Source organism: Cynocephalus volans, chromosome 8 (assembly GCF_027409185.1).
Source record: "Cynocephalus volans isolate mCynVol1 chromosome 8, mCynVol1.pri, whole genome shotgun sequence".
Lineage (NCBI taxonomy): Eukaryota > Metazoa > Chordata > Mammalia > Dermoptera > Cynocephalidae > Cynocephalus > Cynocephalus volans.
This window is the reverse complement of record NC_084467.1, coordinates 26,875,422-26,897,019: the sequence shown is the minus strand read 5'-3', so window position 1 is coordinate 26,897,019 and position 21,598 is coordinate 26,875,422. Positions and strand designations below refer to the sequence as shown.

At 44.5% G+C, this 21,598-nt stretch overlaps 1 protein-coding gene across 1 annotated transcript in view; it reads left to right on the top strand.

Moving 5' to 3' along the window:
* The window catches only part of CSMD2 (CUB and Sushi multiple domains 2), a 588,341-nt gene that overhangs the window by 318,976 nt on the left and 247,767 nt on the right, over positions 1 to 21,598 (top strand). The window contains exons 10-11 of the mRNA XM_063104124.1: positions 7,868 to 7,989; positions 21,088 to 21,191. Of these exons, the coding sequence (XP_062960194.1) occupies positions 7,868 to 7,989; positions 21,088 to 21,191 (226 nt within the window). The remainder of the gene's footprint in view (positions 1 to 7,867; positions 7,990 to 21,087; positions 21,192 to 21,598) is intronic.

Here is a 21,598-nt window from a genome sequence, read left to right as displayed (position 1 = left end):
TCTGCCACAGGAAAGAATTCAAGAGCAGAGTCATAGTAGAAAATGAGAACAGGTTTAATGTAACCAATAAGTAAGACAGATTTCACAGAGAGTGCTGCCTAGCTCCAGAGACTGAGCAGGACCCACACCCAGTTCAATGCAAAAGTATGAAATGCACATTCACAGACAAAGTGCAGGTTGGCTCTAGAGTGAACAGCAGCCTGCCAAAGGCAAGTTTCATACAAAAAGAAAGAAATACACACTTCAGGCAAAGTGTGGCTGGCTCTAGGAGAGTGAGCAGCAGCCCCACCTTCTTTCTGGATTCGACTTTTATAGTTTCGGTATATATACATATTCATGCTCTCTGATGAATAGTCAACTAAAGCGGTGATCTCCAGTTACAGTCCTGCATATGCTCAGTTGGTCTCTTTTAGCAAGTTTGAAAGTGCTTGTTTAGAAGGGATGCCAGTGGGTCTGTGAAGCTTATGCACACACATGCTTAGTTTAAACTGCTGAGCGCTGTGGGCATACATGAGCGCTGTGGGCATACATGTGCGCTGTGGGCATACATGAGTGCTGTCGGCATACATGTGCGCTGTTGGCATACATGAGTGCTGTGGGCATACATGAGCGCTGTGGGCATACATGTGCTCTGACAGCATACATGAGCGCTGACGGCATACGTGAGCGCTGTCGGCATACGTGAGCGCTGTCGGCATACGTGAGCGCTGTCGGCATACATGTGCGCTGTCAGCATACATGAGTGCTGTTGGCATACATGAGTGCTGTCGGCATACATGAGCGCTGTCGGCATACATGAGCGCTGTCGGCATACAACTTCCTCAGCCCCAGAGCGCATACAACTTCCTCAGCCCCAGAGCAAACCTCAGCCTCTAGTGGCCATGGGTTCTTTTAGAGGCCTGTTTCCTCATTGTTTTGTCCAACCATATTGCACTCGCACATTTTGAGAGTCACACAGACTTTGATCTAGGTCACAACTCTGCCACCCGTTAGCTTGCTGGCCCTGGGTGGGTTCTTTCATCTTTTTTAGCCACGGAGCCCTCATCTGTGAACAGGAAAAACAAAACCTCCCCTGCCTAGTGACTGTGAAATTTGAACAAGTCATGTTATAGAAAGTGACCAACACTGACTGTGGTGGAGAGTGGATTCTCAGGAAGGTTCACCTACCTGCCTTTCTCTCCTTTTTTTTCTTACCTCTCCCAGAGGCCATTGTGAGGGAGAAAGAAAAGGCTAAGACTCCCAGGTTTGGACTTGAATGACCTGTCCTGGTTCCCTGGAGGTCAAGGGCCAAGATAGGTATTAGATTCAAGGGTCTCTTTATTCAGGCAGTTTTAAAAGTTTTTCTTTTAAAATGTTTTGTTTTTAATTAGTTAGAATTACAAGGGCACTTCGAAAAGTATGTGGAAAAATGGGATTAAAAGATAATACAAATCTTTCCATAAACTTTTTGAAAACCCCTCACACTAATTCTAATTGTGATTTTTAGGAGAGTTTAGGTGAACCCCACTTTAAGAATAAAAGGGAAAAATTCAATTCCAAGAAGCTCCACTAACAAGCAGGTTACCAAAAGATCACATTCTAAAAAGAATTTGCCACCATACAGAATGGTATTATTTTTCCTCTAATGCATTTAAAATACGGTTTGATTTTAAACATTCATCTTTCCACACAATTAATTCTACTAAAACATGAGGCCTGGTAAATAATAGGTTCTTTACAAATGTTTGAAGACCACCTGAATGAATCAGTGATTGAAATGAATGAAAACTATGGGACTGAGCCCTCATTTTGGAATTTGAAATTAGGTATTCACATAGCTTTCTTTTCTTTCCCTCCTACCAGAAGAAATAAGCTTCTAATTTGACTCCTAGAACATTTAGATTACACAAAGGACATTGAGGGTAATGTGAAAACACTGTTAAACTAATTCTATTCATCCCTAGGTAAAGGTAGGGTGGTATGTTATAGGGCTTTGCAGACTTATTTTACACATGGAACCTAATATTTAAAAATAAGCTTTTGCAGAAGCCCTATAAATAAGGCAGACACAAGTGGAGCTTCTCTGATTGAAGTAGGGGCAGGGGATTTGAAGTCATTCCGTCCCTCACCACTCTCAGCAGCCCCTAAGCCCTGGTACCCCTGGGGCTTCAGGGCACACTGTGTTGTAAACCACTGGTGTAGTGAAGAGGACCAAATTAACAACCAGGAGACCTGGTTTCTTCTGACCACAAGTTGGTGTTGATGGAGGACAGGGACAGAGTACCAACCCCAGATGAGATACTTACAGTTACTGATTCACAAAGTAAATAAAAACAGAAAACCATATATTATTTTTGTGGTTAAATCATATATATATGTATAAATGTGCATCTGTTTGGAATAAAATCCCTTTTGGTAGATAGAATACCAGACTTGAGACTCAAAGGCCTGAGTTCAAGTTCCAACTTTGCTATTAAAAAACCAAATGGCACAGGGAAAATCACTGAAAGGCTCTCAATCTTTTCCCTCATCTGTAAAATGGGAGTGAAATATGGGAAATATGGCACAAACTAGGCTGAATTAAATGCCATGATAATTACAGGTGGCTGTCTTCCTTCTCGGTGATCTTCACTGGATTGGCTTCCTGGGCCTAACCCTGTAAACACTGTCATTGTCCAAAGTTCTATTCTCTTCTCCTACCTTCACTCCCCTGCCTTCTCCTCTCCTCTGTCCCCTCCCCTCTACTCTCTACTCATTGCCCCTAGATGGCACACACTGACTGCATTAGAACACAAGCCCCATTGCTCCAGCCCTGAGAGTGTCCCTGAGTCCTTGCTTATACGTGCTAATAATAAAGCTCCCATTTGTTAAGTTATTTATATTTGCATAAAGCATTGCACTAGGCATTTTTTCATAATTTCTTTATAAGAAAAGTGGAAATCACCATACTTTATGTTTAGCTGAAGCTAGAGTGGGCAGCCACCTTGCTCAAGGGCACAAAGGTAATCCATTGAGCTGAGTTTCAAACCTGCCTCCAAAGGCTCTACCCTACTTCTGCATGAAAATTGCACCTAGACATCCTTTGGAGTCAATATATTAGATGGAATCATGTAGAACATAGAACAACTCCCCCTTGATTAGTAACGACCCTACCCCCCCCGCCCCCACTTTTGGGATAACTTTTATTTTGGTATAATTTTAAACTTACAGCAAAGTTGCATTAATGTGCAAAGACCTCCATATACCCTTTACCCAGATTTAAACAACTACTTTTAAGGAGTTGATGGAGAAGAAGGAAGCTGAGAAGGGTCAATAAGGGAGGTAGAGAAAAGCCTGGAGGCATCATTGAAGCCAGAGAATCTGAGTTTCCCAAGAGAAGGAACAGCAGGGCCACATACTCCAAAGAGGCTAAGTACAATAACGACTGAAAAGTAACCACTGGGATTAAGTGGGGCTCCAGTGTTGAATGTCTGAAGGTGTCTCTGCAAGGAATTGTTGTGGGAACTGAAGGAAAACAGGGGAGAGGATGGACTTGGGCCAAGGTTTCAATTATGATGGCAAACCATGAATCAAGATTAGGAATCGAAAAGGTGGATGGTAGAATTGATTGAAGGCAGGTGTTTGGCCAAGCAGATGTGAGAGTGTTCAGGGATCTGAAGGTGTTGATGAGTGGCCTTGAGGTCCAGACTGGATAGTGAAAAAAGAATGGTCAGGGGGGATCAATAGATAGGAAGGAACATGGGGACCAGAGGGCTGGAGTGGCCTATGATGCAAGACAATAGGTGGATCGAGACCACAGTCACTCTGCTGAGAGCATGGGCAGGGGGGGAAGGAATGGGATGATTGAGTTTAAAATCTGAGAGCTGGACTTTCCTGGTTCTCAGAACAGCAGGACCCCGGGCCATGGACATGGTTGACATTGGGAGGGAGAGAGGGCTTAGGTGCCAAATCTCATGAGAAGGGGTTGGCCTGCAAAAGAAGGAGCCAACCCTCTGTTGGAATAGGATGGAAAAAGAAGATGACCACCTAAACAGACAGGATTGCACATTTGGGGGTGGGAGAGAGGGTATGTCTGCCGGATGGCTCCTGTTTCCTCCAGGAGGAGTGAAGGACGGTCATCAACTGAGGGGAAGAGGAGGTGAGGGGAAGAGTGAGAGGTCCGAGGGGCATGTGGAAGGCACAGAAAGGTCTTTGAGCAGAACGAGAGAGAGAGCTGACAGAGCAGAGCTAAGCAGTAGCATCGCTGGGTAATGTCTAGAGTTTTTTTGAGGTGAGTAACCATGAATTTATAGTGACATCAGTCTTCCTGCTCATGTGGGTTTTTTTCTAGCAAAGCTCAACTCTACAGGGGCAGGTATGGAGAATGTAGGTGGAGGGGTCCATCCTCAATTGATGTCTTCCTGGCAACAAATTAAAGGAAAAAGAAGCAAGGGGCTTGGGAAGATTTGCCAGAAAATGGTCATAATGGTGGACGATGAGGTCTAGTTGGATAAGGACAGAAGAAAAGACGAGAGGGTACTGATGAGTAGAGAGAGAATATTGGTGTCAGCAGAGTGGAAGTCTCAGTTGGCCAAGATGAGTTCTTCTGGGGGTTCAGCAAACATTGGTGGAAGGAAACACGGGAGGGTGGGAGCAAGGTCTCCACTGCAGAGGGCTGCAGAAGAAGCAGCCGCCTGGGCAGGGGGAGGCGGGCTTCAATCAAGGCAGGAGCTGGAGCAGGAGGCTCTGAAAGACGCTGCAGCTACAAGTAAGGGTTTGTTCGCTTTAGCATTGGTGGTGGGGTGGTGGTCCAGAGGACTGTGGAAAGGACAGGGAGGGAGAACAGTAGTAGGAGAAGCAAGGGAAGACAGCGTGGAACAGGCTGGGCATAAGATTTGGGAAGAAGATAGGAGACCAAAGGCACGTGCACCTGGAGCAGTTCCCTTCCTTGGTGCCAAGTTGTTCCAGTGCCAGAACTGGCGGTGGGTCCAGGTGGCATCTCCCTACAGTCTGCTGGGAGTACTGTCCCACGGTATAGGGTGTAGTGATGTCCAGGGGAAGAGGGGGAGTGGCTGCAGAGCTCAGGCCTGGAACCCAAAAGCTATCCAGAAGAGCATTTGATGGGAAAAGGCAAATGGAGAAATATAAAGATACATTTATTCAGTTATTCAGACATCATCTGAGCACCTGCCATTCTGCCAACCCATCTGGGTCAGAGCGACAAGTTTTCCATCTGTTCGTGGGACCCCAGGAGGTGGCTGCTCAGGGAGAAGTCTGTCCATGAAACCCCTGACCTTGCCCGGGCAGCCTGGGGGAAATAAAATAAGCTAAGGCTCCATTCTGAACCTACTCTAAGGTGCTCCATGCTAACTATCTGCAGACTGTAATATTTTAATTAAATCCCTCTCAGCCCTAAAAGTGGTCAATGCCTTTTTGACCTGTTCTCTCTAATTACCTTCAGCATGTTTTAACAGACTTCAAATACCATCTAATTCTTGGAAACAAGTGCAGGATAAATTGAGTCTGAAGCTGCGGGCTTTTGGCAGCAAATCTGACTTTGCAGAAGAGGTTAAGATGGTGCTCGTGGAGATTTGTAAGGATTTTCTGCAAGTTTAAGGTTATGAATCCATGGGTCCTCTTTGCAAAGGTGGGATGGGATCATCGTTTTGGTTTTGATTATCTTAACCCTAATTTGTTTAGTAATGTTGTCAGTCTCAAGTGTAGTCTGGGGGGAAAATCTATATAAAGAATCTTCAGGAAAGATAGAAAAAAGACCCTTTTGAGAAAGATCTTGGGCATAGAGACACGGAATGAACATGACATTGGGAGTCATACATTTATTCAGTTATTCAGACGTGATCTAAGCACCTGCCATTCTGCCAGCCCATGTGGGTCACAGTGATGAGCTTTCCATCTGTTGGTGGGACCCCAGGAGCTGGCTGCTCAGGGGGAAGTCTGTCCAAAAAACCCCTGATCTTCCCCAAGCAGCATGGGGATAAAATAAGCTAAGGCTCCCAGGTCCCCTTTGGTGAATATTAACAGAGGCCCAGGCCCTGGGTGAGCCTTCCACCCATCATCCCATATAATTTTATCTTTACCATCTCTCAGTAACGTGGTATCACTCGCCCCATTTTATAGATGAAGGAACAGAATCAGAAAGATTTTCTAACCTTGCCAGGCTTAAACAACCACAAGTGGACTTAGATCCAGAAGGCTAAGTTCTGTCCTCTCCTCCACCACGCCACACTACCCTAGGGCCCAGTTGTATCAAGTGCAGTCTGCAAGTCCAAGTGTTCCTCAGCACAGAATTAAAGGAGCGATCAGATGCACAGGAGGGGCGTGGAGAGGAGAGCTCCCCTAGGGATTTGTTCAAACTCAATTTGAGCTCAGGAAGAGGGAGAAGCAGATCATTCCGGTGCAGGACTGGGGTGAGCCACCAGAAGGCACTTCCTCCCCGAGGGTGATGAGCTAGCATAGAGGAGGGAGCGATCTGACCCCAAAACCCCTTGCAAGCAAACCTCTGATGACACTTGCTCTGCTTGGTAGTAAATGGCCTTTCAGAGAGGAGGAGTGTGACAGGCAGTTTTTTCTCCCCACACCCTGCCTGGCCCATAATAGGTACTCAGCAAACATTGGAATGAATGAGTGCAGGAGTTAGTGCATGAAATGAGAAGAGATTCATTATGTCTTATGTCTGGGAGCTGTGGAACGTGCTCCCGGACCCTCCTAGGAAGGGTTTCCTGGGAAAGGTTTATCATGGCCCTGTCTGCACGTGGAGAGGAACTCCCAGATATTTGGCCCCGTCAGAGGAAACCAGGTTTGACACCACTTTCATTTTATATACTTAGGCTTGTTGAGTTTGCTCACTATTTCTTTACTGTTAGGCAGTTTGTCTACAATTAGGATAAATTGCCACGTGGGCAGCAACAGAACAGGCTCATAGAACCCTTTATTAAAATAGCCAAGCACTAACACAGAAGAATGAAGTGGCTAGAACTAAAAGCATGCATTTTTAGAGAAAGCAAACACCTAGGTACAATGTAGTACCTTAACTGTTATCAATCACTACTTAATCTAATTAGTGTAGAAGCTATTTTAAAGAGCTTAATTAGATTAAGCTGTGATTGATAACACTTTATATCTACTTGAGTAGAGCACTTCTTCTGATTCACCTCGAATCTTTATACTTCCAGTCAAAAGCCTGTTTCAGTATGAGCTGAGCGTAGGGAAGGATTTGGGAAACACTGAAATCACTCTGGGTGCCCCTGAGTCAGGGGCCTTGGCAGAGTCCTTGGGCACAGACATTCTGAGACCTAATGGGGTGGCCTTGACAAAGACTTCCTGAGACTTCATTTCTAGAGGACTAAGGGGGTCACAGAGAAAGGCATTGAGGGATGGCGGGACCTAGAATGAGATCATACTTCTAGTTAAGCAGATTTAGATCCAGAGCAGCCCTCAGCTGATTTGGAGAACTGGACTGAAAACAGGGAAACACAGGTCAGCAGAGCAAGGGGTGGGGTGGTTAGCAGGCGCATAGGTGCCAGGACTCAACATGAGTGGTACCAGCTCACACCCTCTTGGTAAAGATGAGCTGCTTGATCGCAGTGGACTCCACAGTGTGAGGAGTGGGCAGGGGGTGCAAGAGGCTTGTTTAGCCTGCCTTGGAAGTTGATCCTTGCCTACAGAGCAGCAGGACAGGGCATGAGGGGCCTGTCCCTACCCCAATGCTCCAGGCACTGTGACTTCCTTTTAAGCCTGCTGAGAACTGGGGGAAGGATGCGGGAAGCAGAGGTTATGTCTGGGGTGGGACTGTACAGATTCAGTTTCTTCTGGGCTGGGGGTGGGAAGTGGGAAGGGGAACTGGACCTAGTCTAAGCTAAAGGGCTTGTCTTCCATCTCCTCTCTGCAGCCCGCATGTGCGATGCCCACCTTCGAGGCCCCTCGGGCATCATCACCTCCCCCAATTTCCCCATTCAATATGACAACAATGCACACTGTGTGTGGATCATCACAGCGCTCAACCCCGCCAAGGTAAGGCTCCTGGGGGGGGGGGGTGTACTGTGAGTAGCGCCAGGTTGGGGACAGCTGGTCTTCAAGAGTTTCAAACCCAGAACTTGGTGGTGGTAGATTCTCTGCAGAAAATTCTTTCATATTGTTTTATTAAGTATTGATCGAGTAGATAAAAAGCATATTTATAAAATATAAGCAAGATATAAAGAGCACCAGTACACCAAACACTGGTGTAGCCATCTCCTAGCTTAGGAAAAAAAGAGTCACAGTTACCTTAGTGATACATGTTCCTCACCAGTCCCATTCCCTTCCCTACACCCTCCGAGGTAACCACTGCCTCAGTTGTGTGTTTATTATTCCTTGCTTTTCTTTATACTTAGCACTTAAGTGTATACCCCTAAAAATACATGGTTTAGTATGCCAGCATTTGAACTTAATAGAAAAGGAGTCATGTTGTATGCATTCTCAATCAACTTCACTCAAAATTATGTCCGTAAGATTTATCTGTTGTTTTGTGTAGTTTTGCATTGCTGTGTACATCTTTTCATTCACTTATTTTCCTTTTAGTTTGTGTGTGTGTGTGTGTGTGTGTGTGTGTGTGTGTGCGTGCGTGCCCTTTGTTCTCTTATAAATTTTGCAAGTTTCTTCCCAAGATCCGCAAAATAACGTGTTGGAATCTTTATTTTAATTATATCAGAATTACAGATCAATTGGAGAAGAACAGATATCTTTTTGATACTGAGTCTTCCAGTCCATGAGTATGTTATGTCTCTCTATTTGCTTTAATGGCTTTCAATAAACTTGTACAATATTTTCCATTACAGATCTCATACATTTCTTCTAAATATCTTCTAATATTTGCTTCTAAATATCTTCTATGTGTTGTTTCTGTTATAAATTATATCTTTTTCAATTGCATTTTCTACCCTTTCTTTGCCGGTGTTTAGAAATGTCATTGATTTTTGTACTTTAATTTTTATGTATAACAGATATCTTGCAATAATTTATCTCTGAATTCTTTGTGGTTTTCTACATAGTCATCATCTACAAAGAATGATGGTTCTGTTCTTCCTTTCCAATCCTTATATCTTTTATTCTTCCTTTTTCTTGCATGAGTGTTCTGGCTACAACCTCCGGTATAATGTTGTGATGATGGTGGGCAGAATGTTTTTATTTCTTCACTATTAACTGATGTTTGCTGAAGTTTGTTTATTTTTAATGTATAGATACTCCTTTTGAGATGGGGAAGTTCCTTTTTAGTCATAGTTTGCTAAGAACTTTTATCAAGAATGGATGTTGAATTTTATCAAGCATCTTTCTATATCTATTCATATAATCATCTTATTTTTCTCTTTTATTCCCTTAGTATAGTAAATTACATCAGTTGACTTTTCTCATGTTAAGCCAACCTTTCATCCCTATGATAAACTTAACTTGGTCATTTACTGTTGTTACTTACACATGTGCCTATATTTGACTTGCTAACATTTTGTTTAGTAATTTGCTTCTATTTGGTTAGTGAGATTGGCTTGTTATTTTTTTCGTATTACCTTGCCAGATTTTTATATCAATGTATTGCTAACCTTATAAAATGATTTCAAGAGTGTTTCTTCTCTTTCTTTCCCTTTTTGGGGTTATTAGTGGAAGATTGGAATAACTTTTGCCTTTAAAATTGGGAGGAATTTTTCAGCAAAACTATCTGGGTCTGTTATTTCCTTTATTGGAAGATTTTACAGTATAGATTTAATATCTGTAATGACTAAAGGATTATTTAGGCCCTCCGTTTTTTTTCTTGAGTCCATTTTACTAAGTTTTCAAATTTATTGGGTGTAATGTTGTGCATGCTATCTCTTATGTTTATCATCCCTGCTATTGTGTTTCTATTCCCTTTTCCATTTCTAATTTGTATCATTTTTTAAACAGTATTGCCAGAGGTTTCACATCTGTTAGTCTTTTCAAAGAACCAATTTCAAAGAACCAAGGAGTATTAGCAAAATACTCCTTTTAATATATTTCTTTTCTATTTCATCAATTTCTGCTCTCATCTTTATTATTTCTTTCCTTCTCATATTTGGGTATATTCTGTTGTTCTTTTTCTGGCATCTTAATTTTGATACTTAGTTCATTATTTTTCATTCTTCTTTAACCATCTAAGTCTATAAATTTCCCTCTAGGAACTATTAGGCTACATTTCTACAAATTTTTATATGCAGTATTTCTGTTATAGTTTAGTTCTGAATGTTTTCTAATTTCTATTACTGTTTCATCTTCAACCATGAGTTATTTAGAAGTATTTTTCCATTTCCAAACAAAGGATCTAGCTGTCTTTTTTTGTTAGTGATTCTAAAGCTTGTGGTCAGAGAACATTGTATTTGAATCATCTGAAATTTGTTGAGATGTCCTTTTGAGACCAGAGATGGTCATTTTTCACATATATTTTGTGTGTGCTTGAAAAAATAAGTTGTACGTTTTGTAGTTTTTGTGTTCTGATATGTCCATTACATCAAGCTTGTTAATTGTGTTTATATATTTTATATCTTCATGAGGTTTTTTTGTCCTCTTGACCAATCAACTTCAGAGGGAAGAATCTTAAAATCTACCACTATGATGGTAGGGTTGTTTATTACATTTTGAAGTTCTATCAATTTTTGCTTTATATATTTTGAGACTGTGTTATTAAAGCATACAAATTGAGAATTATATATCTTCCTGGTGAATTGGATTGTTTTAAAAATAATTATGTAATAGCTTTCTTTATCCATAGTAATGTTTTTGACATTAAGCCTTTTATTTTCCTGGCTATGAGTATTATATCAGCTTCCTTTTGGTCTTTGTCTAATAAGTCTTTTCTATTCTCTCACTGTCAACTTTTCTACTTCCTTATAGTTTACCTGTGCTTTCTGTAGAGTCAGATTTTTTAAATCCAGTCTGACAATCTACCTTTTAACTAGAAAATTTATATCCTTTAAATTATACAATCATTTCTATTCTTTTTGGGCTACCCTAAAATACCCTAGAAATATTAATATGCATACTTAATAAAGACTAACATTAAATAGTAATTTTCTATTCTGAAAAGTTAGGGATCTTAGAACACTATGACTTTAATTACCCCCCTCCTGATTCATACTCTGTGCTGCATGTATTTTCATGCACCTGACTTTATCTCAGTCATTATTGTTATTGTTTAATAACAATAACAGTACTTTATCTCACCAGTCATTATTGTTATTGTTTAATAAAGCCAACATCTATTAAGATTCACTCCCATCTTTACCACTTCTGTGGTCACCATTCCTTCTTGTGTATCTGTCCTTTTTTTTTTTTTTTTTTTAAAGATGACCGGTAAGGGGATCTTAATCCCTGACTTGGTGTTGTCAGCACCATGCTCTCCCAAGGGAGCCAACCAGCCATCCCTATATAGGGGTCCAAACCCATGGCCTTGGTGCTATCAGCACTACACTCACCCAAGTGAGCCACAGGCCAGCCCCATATCTGTCCTTTACTTTGGAATTACTTTCTCTCTGTCCAAAGTACATTTTTTAGAATTTATTTTCCTGTTGATGGCAAACTTTCTTGGTTCTTGTTTGTCTTAAAATATCTGTTTCCCCCGTTCTTAAAAGAACACCAGTATTCACTTGACATTTGGTTCTTGGTTGGTAATTATATTCTCTCTACACATGGAGATATTGCTCCAGTGTCTTGCAGCTTCCAGTGGTGCTGTCAGCTTACTTACTTATTACTGTCATTTCTTCATATGACATCCTTCTGCATGCTTTCATGTTCTTTTCCTTGTCTTTAGTGTTCTGCAGTTTCACCGTCATGTGTGTAGGTTTGGATTTTTTGTATTCATCCTGCTTGAATTCATCAAGCTTCTTGAATCCATGGATTGTGGCCCTCATCAGCTGAGGAAAATATTTAGCCATTATCTTTTCAACTGTTGCCTCTCCTTTACATCCCTCTCTTTTTTCCTTCTGGAAGTCTGACAAGACATGTTAATCTTTTTCTCTATCCTCTGCGTTTCTAAACCTCTCTCATATCTTCTCTCTCATTCTGTTCACTAGTTCTCTGGTCAGCTGTGACTAAACTCTGTTAAATTTATTCACTGAAGATTTATTTTAATTTCAAATAGAATTTTCATTTTATGAAGGTTTATTTGGTTCTTTTTCAAATGTTCTTGGTAATATTTTATAGTCTCTTGCTCTTCATTCATGTTGAGATCCTTCTTTAATTCTTTAAATATATTAAATAAACTCATTTTATATTCTGTGCCTGTTAGTGTCAATATCTGAAGTCTTTGCAAGTTTGATTCTGTTGTCTGTTGTTTACCACCTCTTGCTCCCAGTCCCGTGTTTCCTTCTTTGTTTTATAATTGTTGACTTTGTGGTTAGAAGGATAAACTTTGTCTCTGGGATTCTTTGAGACCTGGGTGGAAGGTGGTCTCTTCCAGAGAGCATTTGCATTTGCTTCTGCCTGCTGCTGGGGGCGTTACCAGTCTCTTTACACTCAATTCTCAGTATGAAGATTTCAAATCACCCAAGTAATACGAAGGCTACCAATGTATGTGAAGGTTGACTTATGGTTATAGATTCTCATCAGAAGTTTTCTGTTTCCTGTCCACTCAGTGTCAAGGACTGAGATAAACAATCCGCCTCCAGATCCACCCAGAGGGTGGCAGTGGCAGATGAGAAGGAAGACGGGCTTATCTCTAGTTCACCCTCACATAGGCGGTGCAGTTTTAATGAGCCAGCTCTATGCAGAGGTATCATATCAGAGTCCCCACCTTGGTGGGCCCTGACCTTTGTCTCCTGTTCCCTCTTCTCCATGAGCCCCCCAAAACCGAAACTATACTTCTCCAGATTTTTGAAGTATACTCAAGGCCAGCTTCATGCTCGCAGACACATTTTGGGTCCTACATTCACTGTGTTGTGGACTCTTAGTATTCCTTATGATGTTAGTCTTGTCTACTCAGACTGCTGTAACAAAATACCACAGACTAGGTAACGTAAACAATAGACATTTATTTTCTCACAGGTCTGGAGACTACAAATCCACGCTTAAGGTGCTGGCAAGTTAGGTTTCTCGTGAGCTCTCTTCCTGGCTTGTAGATGGCTACCTTCTCATTGTGTCCTCATGTGACCTTTCCTCTGTGCACACAGATGTCTCTGATGTCTCCTCCTCTTATAAGGACACCAATCCCATCAGATTAGGTCCCCATACTTATGACCTCATTTAACCTTAAATTACCTCTTTAAAGATCCCATCTCCAAATACAGTCACTTTGGGGATTAGGACATCAGTGTATGAATTTTGAAAGAATATCGTTCAGTCCACAACACTTACTAACTCGTAAAAAGCTTTTGTTTTTTCCTTTTTAAATTTTATCCAACACTCTAAAACTGTTTGGTCCAAGTTCCAGAGGCCATAGTACTGGGAACACTGGAAGCAGATTTCCCCCACACCTCATTTTACAAAAAGAGATTACATTTTATTAAACCATTTCGTGGTGAACTTAGTCAATGGGGAAGGATGCTTCAGCCACATGGAGTAAGGATGGAGGCTGGACCAGAAGGAGGACTTACTACCATGAGGTTATTAAGTTGTTGTCTAGAGTGCTCTTTCTTGGAATTGTTTAAGATGCTTATCTCCATTTTCTTTTGAACTTGAAGGTAGAGTATAGGAGGAAGTCTAGGTGACACCTGAGAATTTTCTGAGATAAAATTTGGTTCACCCCCAGAAGGCCTAGCCTTGGCCAATGTGTGGAGGTCAGTGACCCTATAGTGGTCACTCCGCCACAGGTCCTGCAAGAGGTCACATTACCCTGGGTTCCTGAAATCAGTCCCTCTGAAGGATACTCCCTTAGAATGTGCAGAAGGATGTTCCCAACACCTCCGTGGGTCCTTGGCGTGCTTCCAGTAGTGCTGAGGGAGCCCAGAAAGGCTAAAGAGAGTCTGTCCTGACATCAGGTAGGGGAGAGCCAGGGAAAATACTCATATAATGCAACAAGGAGGTCTTAAGTATGGAAATTCAAAGACTAAGACTGAAGAATAGAAGCTGCCTTCTTGTAAACAACAGGGAAAACGGATGCTGTGTGCCTGACCCTGTTCAGGGAACTGGTTCACAGGTGAGACACAGGTGTGTCCAAGGACCACCTGTTCATTCACCTTCAGACATTTCCTTCAGCCAAAAGCACGGTCTGTACAAGTTCCTGATATGTTTTATGAGATGAGCATTCATTCGTTTATTGACTATAGGTACGATCTCTGCCCTTCGGGTCGTGCACGTAGGAGTGAAGACAGGCATGTAAATAAAAAACTAAAGTGTGGATAAGTGCCGATGGAGGTGTGTCCAGAGTGCTATGGGAAAACCCAGAAAGAAGCCACTGAGAGGTCAGGGAAGTTTTCACAAAGAAGGTGACATTTGAGCAGGGTCTTGACAGATGAATATGTGTGGAAAACAGTATTTCAGAGTGACACATGTGCAAAGGCACTGAAGTAAGGAACAGCCTCTTAGAATTGCAATTAAACAAACATGCCTGGATCAAGGTGAGGAGGGAAAGGTAAGCAGAATCTAGATCATGGTGAGCCTGCAGGCTTGGCAAAGGGGTTTGGGTCTTATCTTGAAACAGGGATTTTTGAGGCTAGAAGTGTTAGACTGTTGTTAATAAAAATAATAGCGCTTATTATTTGCCTATCCTGTGCTAAGCACGGAGCTAATCCCTCTGTATAAATGACTTTATTTCATCCTCTTAATAGCACAATGAATTAGGTTTTAATAGATCCATTTGATGGATGAAGAAACCAAATCATGGATAGGTTAAGGGTTAGGAAATAGCTCTAGCTTATAGCCAGTAAGTGGCAGAGCTGGGATTTAAACCCAGTCAGTCTTTTTGGCTCCAATGCCCAGAAAGACTGTTGGATGGAGCGAGGTCTCAGAGTAGGTGGGAGGGGCTGTAATTGACAGCACTGGGGTGATCCTGGGAAGGACAAGGGCCACACTTGCATCTAAACCAGAGCAATAGCAAGAAGATCTGAGTTTTTGAAAGATTACTCGGGCAGCAGTGGAGAGGATTGGAGGGGGAGACTAGAGGGAGCAAGACCACTTAGGAGGCTGAAGCAGTTACCCAAGTAGGGTAAATGGAAACATGGAGGGGAGAACAGACGAGAGACATTTAGGGTGTGAAGAGGACTTGGTGGATGATTGGATATGAGAGTGGAAGGAAGGGTCTTATTCAACATTGTACCCCAAGTGACCAGCATAGTGCCTAGCACATAGTAGGCACTCAGTATATATGCAATGAACAAATGAATGATGACTCAGTGCTTTCTGGCCTAGACCAGTTGGAGACTAAAAAGCAAATACAAAAGGAGGAGCATGCTTTGCAGGGGTCAAGAGGGAATATGGTGCATTTGAAGTATCTGTGGTTCATTCAGTGGCAGCTGGATATGCTGGTTGGAAACTCTGGATAGATTTGGGTTCAAGAGAGTGTTATCTCATTAACATATGGGTCGGAATAGAAGCCTAAGAAATGGACATTTCTTGGAAAGAGGAAAGAGAATAAGAAGATTCAAAATGGATCTGGGAACACCATCCTTATAGATGAAAGAATGAAATCCGGTGAAAGAAATAGAGATGGAGCAGTCTATTGGGTTTGGGGTTCGGGCCATAGTCCTGGGACCTCCTCCTGCCAGGACCATTCAGATCAGCCTCAGGGAAGAAGACACAGCTGATGAAATTTCCCTGGTCAGCACTGAAGCCCTGACCACACCGGTGCCCCCACCCACGCACATCTGCCCTTCCTCTGCAGCTTCTCAGTTTGAACACGAGATGTATGATCCAATTTGCATACGCACCTCAATGGATTTGATCAGGAAAGTTAACCTACCTTTTCTCTAAAAGAAGAAAAAGGAGTGCAGGAGAGAGAGGGAGAGAGGATGGAGATGGGAGGGGGAGAGGAGGGGCATGGAAGAAAGAGGGAAAGGGAAGCTCATTGCATGATCTTCAAAGCCAAAGATAACAGCGTTTTGATTATTCACTCCTCAGGGATTAGCAGTGTCACTCTTGCCTTTGTAGACATGAAGTATTGAGAAATAACTCTCCAGGCAAGTGATCGCAGCTAGTGCAAATGTCAGCAATGCCTTGGTTCAGTCACTTATTCATTCAGCAAACATTTACTCGCACCCTCTCTCTGCGGGGCCCTATTCGAGAAGCTGGTGATCAGGGAGGTTTCCCCTATTCCTCCACAGTCCACTTCTCATGGCTGGGTGGGACCCTGGGGTGCTGGGAACCCAGTTTGAAAATCATTGGTCTAGGGCAGAGATTATCAAACTTTTTCTGTAAAAAGCCAGTTAATCAATATTTTAGGCTTTGAGGACCATGTAAGCACCCAGCAATTGAGCACAAGCTGGCAGGACTGGAGCCCTGTCCTTTGGCTGATCCTGGACAGCGCTTGGGAAGGAGGAATGTTCTCCTGGGCTTCAGGTGAGCATCCTCTGCGGTTCCACGCCATCCTCCATGATTCTCAGGACAAGGTAGCTGTGCTCTGAGGGGTCTAGTCTCCAGGACTCCCTCCCCCCCCACCCACCCTCTGCCATGAATACAGATTCAGCCTACCCCTAATTCCTCCTCCCACTCTTGGACCCTGCACCAGACTTCTGGCTCCATTCCTCCCTCCCTGCTGAATTATAGCTTCCCATCAACTTGACCTTGAAGTCCAGACTGCTTGCTCCGGCTGCCAGGCAAAATCCAACTGCAGACTCAGCCAGGCTGTTCCCCTGCCTCAGCTGCCCTCCTGTTCTTCATTCCCTTCTTCACTGCTCCCAGCATTGCCTGGGCCGAGCCCACACCCTTCTGCACCCTGCCAGGCCCAGCACACCCACATCCTCCATGCACCCTCCTCCCATCTCTCTCTTCTTTGCAATCCTCCAGCACTCACTGTCTGCACCATGTCCTTGGCATTTAGATTCTGCTCTAAATTGTCAGGCAAGTGAGATAACTTATGGGAAACGGCTAGCTCAGTGCTTGGCACATGGCAGGTGCTCAGTAATTATGTCCTAGATGATGGGTTTGTTTATTCATTTATCTAATGGGTTTAAATTGGATGTCTGAGCGGTATACAAATGTGCTTCTTTGAGCATGGCTATTTCATGTGCTGCCATCTCTCCTGCCTCAGAAAGGCGCTTTGTGAGTTTGATTGATCTGCATGTTAGTTAATGAGTCATTATAGAATGCTGTCTTTAAACAGAGGCCAAAGCAGAGGAGAAAAAATAAAAAAGGAAAGCATCAGTACATTGTGCACCAGGGGCCTGTCCCAAAGCTGCGATGTTGTATATGTCGAACAGTCTTCTTGATGTAATTAGCTCCCACATTAGGGTCAGCGCTCTGAAATGTGGCTCACAACAATGGCAGCTCTAACCAATGATGTGAATCATTTTATGGCTCTGGGTTCTGGCCTTCAAAGCAACATTGTCCCATTATAGGCCTAACAGTCATACACTCCCTCTTTTGAAGGTGGCTTGGTGAGCAGTGTCCTCTGCCCCATGGCTGACTGGAAGGGGCTGATGTAGTGAGAATATGCACCAGGCAGGACCCTGAGTCCCTGCACAGCCCAGGCTCCTCCTGCTGCAGAAGCACTCTCTGCCTTATGGTATTTTATGTGCAGCACGTGTTTGTTGAGCACCTGCTGGGATCCAGAAAATGAGCTTGAAAGGATAGTCATGGTCGCTCCTTTGTGGACCTGACACCTTGCTGGGATTCTATAAGGCAGTAGAGTAGAATGGCAAAGAGCCTGGCCTCTGGTTGCCTAGTGTGACTGCCTGCTTTGCCACTTATCTGTGGACCCTAGGCAAGTTGCCTAACCTTTCTGTGCCTGGGCTTTCCCGTTTGTAAAATGGAGCCAATCAAAGTAACCATTGTTCTCGAGAGTTTTACATGACTTACTGTGTGAAAGTGCTCAGAACAGAGTTGCACTGAAGATATCTCGTAAGAGAAGATGATCAAAGACTATGAATAAGTATCTCAAAGAATCTCTTAGACCAGGGGTTGGCAAACTATAGCTCACATGCCAGATATAGCTCATTGCTTGTTTTATAAATAAAGTTTTACTGGAACACAGCCATGCCCATTCATGTACATATTATGTATGGCCATGGTCATGATGTATGTAGTTGTGACAGAGATCATATGATCCACAAGGGGGAAAATGTTTACTGTCTGGCCCCTTACAGAAAAAGTTTGCCAAATTTCATTCTAGAGTATAACTACTGTGAGGGATCTGAGAGCCTAGCAATCCATCCATGCCAGATAATCAGGAAAGGTTTCAAAAATGTTCTGTCATTCAACATTGTCTGAGCCCCTGGTACATGCCTGGCACACTGACAGGCACTGGTGGGACAGAGGCAGTGAGACCTGATCCCTGCCTTCCAGGAGCTCCTGGCATAGTGGAGGAACAGGTGAACAGATCAATCACAGAACAGCAGGTAAGTACCTAAAGCAAGGTGAGAGGACGCTAAGCCTTGTCAAGGCCCCTCAGAGAGAACGGAGACAGGAGGGAGCTCAAGGATGGGGAGAAACTTGCTAGGGGAGCGACAGGGAGAGGGTAGAGCCTGTGCACACGGGAGTTGTGGGCTCCCTGGTGGGCACGCCCAGGAGCTCAGGTGGCCTCACAGGCTGTTCGGCCCCTCCTTGTGTGTTAGGCTGGGAAATGAGACCCCAGGAAATGTTCCGCAGGGCAGGAATGTTGAGGATGAGAGATGGGAAGGAGATTCCAGCCTGAGCAAATTATCCCTGGATGATGCCATTAGCCAACAGGGAATATTCTGGATGGGAGACTCACAGGGCCAAGAAATCCCCACTCACTACTGACAGCTAAACTCCACCCCCTCTTTACTAGCCCAGCCCAGCGACTGCCTGCTACAAGCCCCGTCTCCCTCACCTGGACTATTGCTACAGCCCAGTAACTGGTCTGTCTCCTGGTTTTCAACCATCCCCAATGCTGTCGCTCCTAAAACAAAAATCTCATGTCATACCTTTGCTCACAACTCTTCCATATCTCCCTGTCGTCTTTAGGACAAAGCCCCAAATCCTTAGCATGACACACAGCCTTTCCTAATCTGGCTTCTCCTAGTTCCCTCACATCACCACCCTCCACTTCCCTGTTTAAACAACTCTAAATCAATTCCAAGTGTCTGGACAAGTCACACCGTTCCACTCTCTGCTCATTCTCGTGCCCGGATTGCTGTGCCTTCCATACCTATTGGTTGAACTCCAGTTTATCTTGCAAACACAGCCTGGGATTCATTTCCTCCAGGAAGCCTCCTTTGGCCTCTGTCCAAGCCAATGGCAATTACTTCCTCCTCTGTGTCTTTCTTAGACCCACTTAGCTGAGAAGTGCTCAGGGATGCTCTTATCCAGAGCATGCTCCTCACTGTGCATGTGCAGAGGCGCCCTGCATGGAGGGCACCCAGGCTCATGAATGAGGGCTTCAGAGACACCCAAAAGCACCTTGGGGTGAGGCTCTGCTGGGACACTGGCAGCAGGGGGAGCCGAGCTGTTTGGTTTGGACGGAGGAAACCTGCAGAAGGCATCAGTCACAACTAGGAAAAATTATCCACAGGAATCTGTACTCTTTGAGTTGTAGAATAGAAAACGAAGGAGCAACTTCAGCTCCCCCCAGCCTCTGGTTGGGGGAGTGAAGATCATCATTAGACTGAAATGGACAAAAAGAGACCCAGGTAGACATTAGGAGTGGGTGCTTCTGTACATTGTTTTCATGAAAGGCGCCACCACCCACCCACCCAGTTACCCAAGCCAGAAACCTGCAGATCAGCACAGCTTCCTCCCTCTCCTCAGCCCCCGCGTCCATTCAGTCCCAAAGCCGCACACGTCACCAGCACCTGCCCCTCTTCCCCTCTCCCATTGCTGAAGCTTGGAACCGTCCTCCGCTGCCCGCCTCACCCGTGATCAGTTCCACACAAGCAGCCGGACTGATGTGTTCTCCAACGTATGTGGCCGTCACCCAGTGTTTAAAACTCTCCTCCCACCCCTCCCTCAGACAAACCCCAGTTCTTTGAGGGCAGGGAGATATGAGACCTTTGGATCAAGCTCCAGGCAAACTTCTCATGTTCTGGACCTTCCCGAGTCACCCGTAACACTGAGGGCCTGGCCACATGGTCCCCCAGAGCGAGGCAGCTAGGCAGGTATGCTCGGTCTGTAGACCTTCTGCTCTGTAATTGTACAGACACTGAACAACTCGTTCTGGAATGTTCCATCTCTGCCAGAGCTCAGGCTCTGTTCACCTGACTCCTTCGCAGACGACTTCCTCCCTCACCCAGAATCCCTCTTTGACCTGACAGAGTCTTCAGAATTCCCTCAAACGCCACCATCCCAAGTAGCTCCTCCACCCCCAGTGCAGGCAGGGGACCTGCAGGCTCCCCTGTTCCCACAGCCCACCGCGGCCTCTGTCCCCTGGTGCTGTGGTCATCGGATTGCTTTTCTGTCACCCCTTGCCCCTGAGGCAGGGACTGGGTAGTGCTCACTGCTGAAACCCCACTTTCTAGCCTGGCATATGGGGAATGCTTATTAGATATCCATAGAATGCAGGAGTAAAGCTAGTTAAGAGGAAGGAATCTCGTCGAAACCTCATCCTGAGACATTCATTTATTCAACAAATAAACAAACAAAAAGGACGGAGAAGAGCAAACAGAGGAGCGGCTGAGAGAAACTTCTACAGGTCCCTGGGGGCAGGAGAGCTGAGATTCCACATGTGGCCTAAAAAAGTGCCACCAAGCCGTCAGGGATTTCTGTGCATTAAAGCGTGAAGAAAGAGTCTAATCATCTAACAGTCGGCCAGATGTGCCTGGTGTTGCTGTGACAGCCTCCAGAATTGGCCAGATGTGCCATGAACATCTTCAGAAACATCAGGAGGCCCTGGAGACAGTATTGTCTGGAGAGAAACAGTTCACATTCGTAAAGCTGGCACAGAAATGAGCAGTTTGTGTAGGACGGAGCCCCCAATGACTCTGGGCATCTGAACATTATGAGGAAAATTCTTACTATTCTCAGGCTTCATAAGTCTTCTCACAGCCCCTGCCTGCTTGTAACCCTGTGCTCCCTCCCTAGGTGATCAAGCTTGCCTTTGAGGAGTTTGATTTGGAGAGGGGTTATGACACCCTGACAGTTGGGGACGGTGGGCAGGACGGAGACCAGAAGACGGTTCTTTACATGTAAGTGCAGCGGTGTGTGTGGTCTGGAGGGTGGGACAGCACGTGGACCTTGGCTGAGCGTGGTGGGATGGGCTTGCCAAGTCCTGCCTGATCGCCAGACCACGCCGCAGCCAGGACAGTGTCCTACCATGCTCCTGGTCTCAGCAACAATTCCTCCACCTCTCTGTACTCCAACCAAGGGGAAAAGAGCACTGGGCCAAATTCTCACTGGGAATCCACATGAAAAGTGTACAGAATGAGTAGTCTCTTAGAGGGCAGGAGAAGTTTTGTGTGGGAGCCTGGAACTTTCCACTTGGCTCTCTGCTTCCATGCAGACCCTATTTCTGCCACCCAGCAGTTTTTACTCTAAGCCACGGACATCCATGGCAGTCTGAGCTCAGACAGAGACAGTGGGAGTGTGTTGCTAA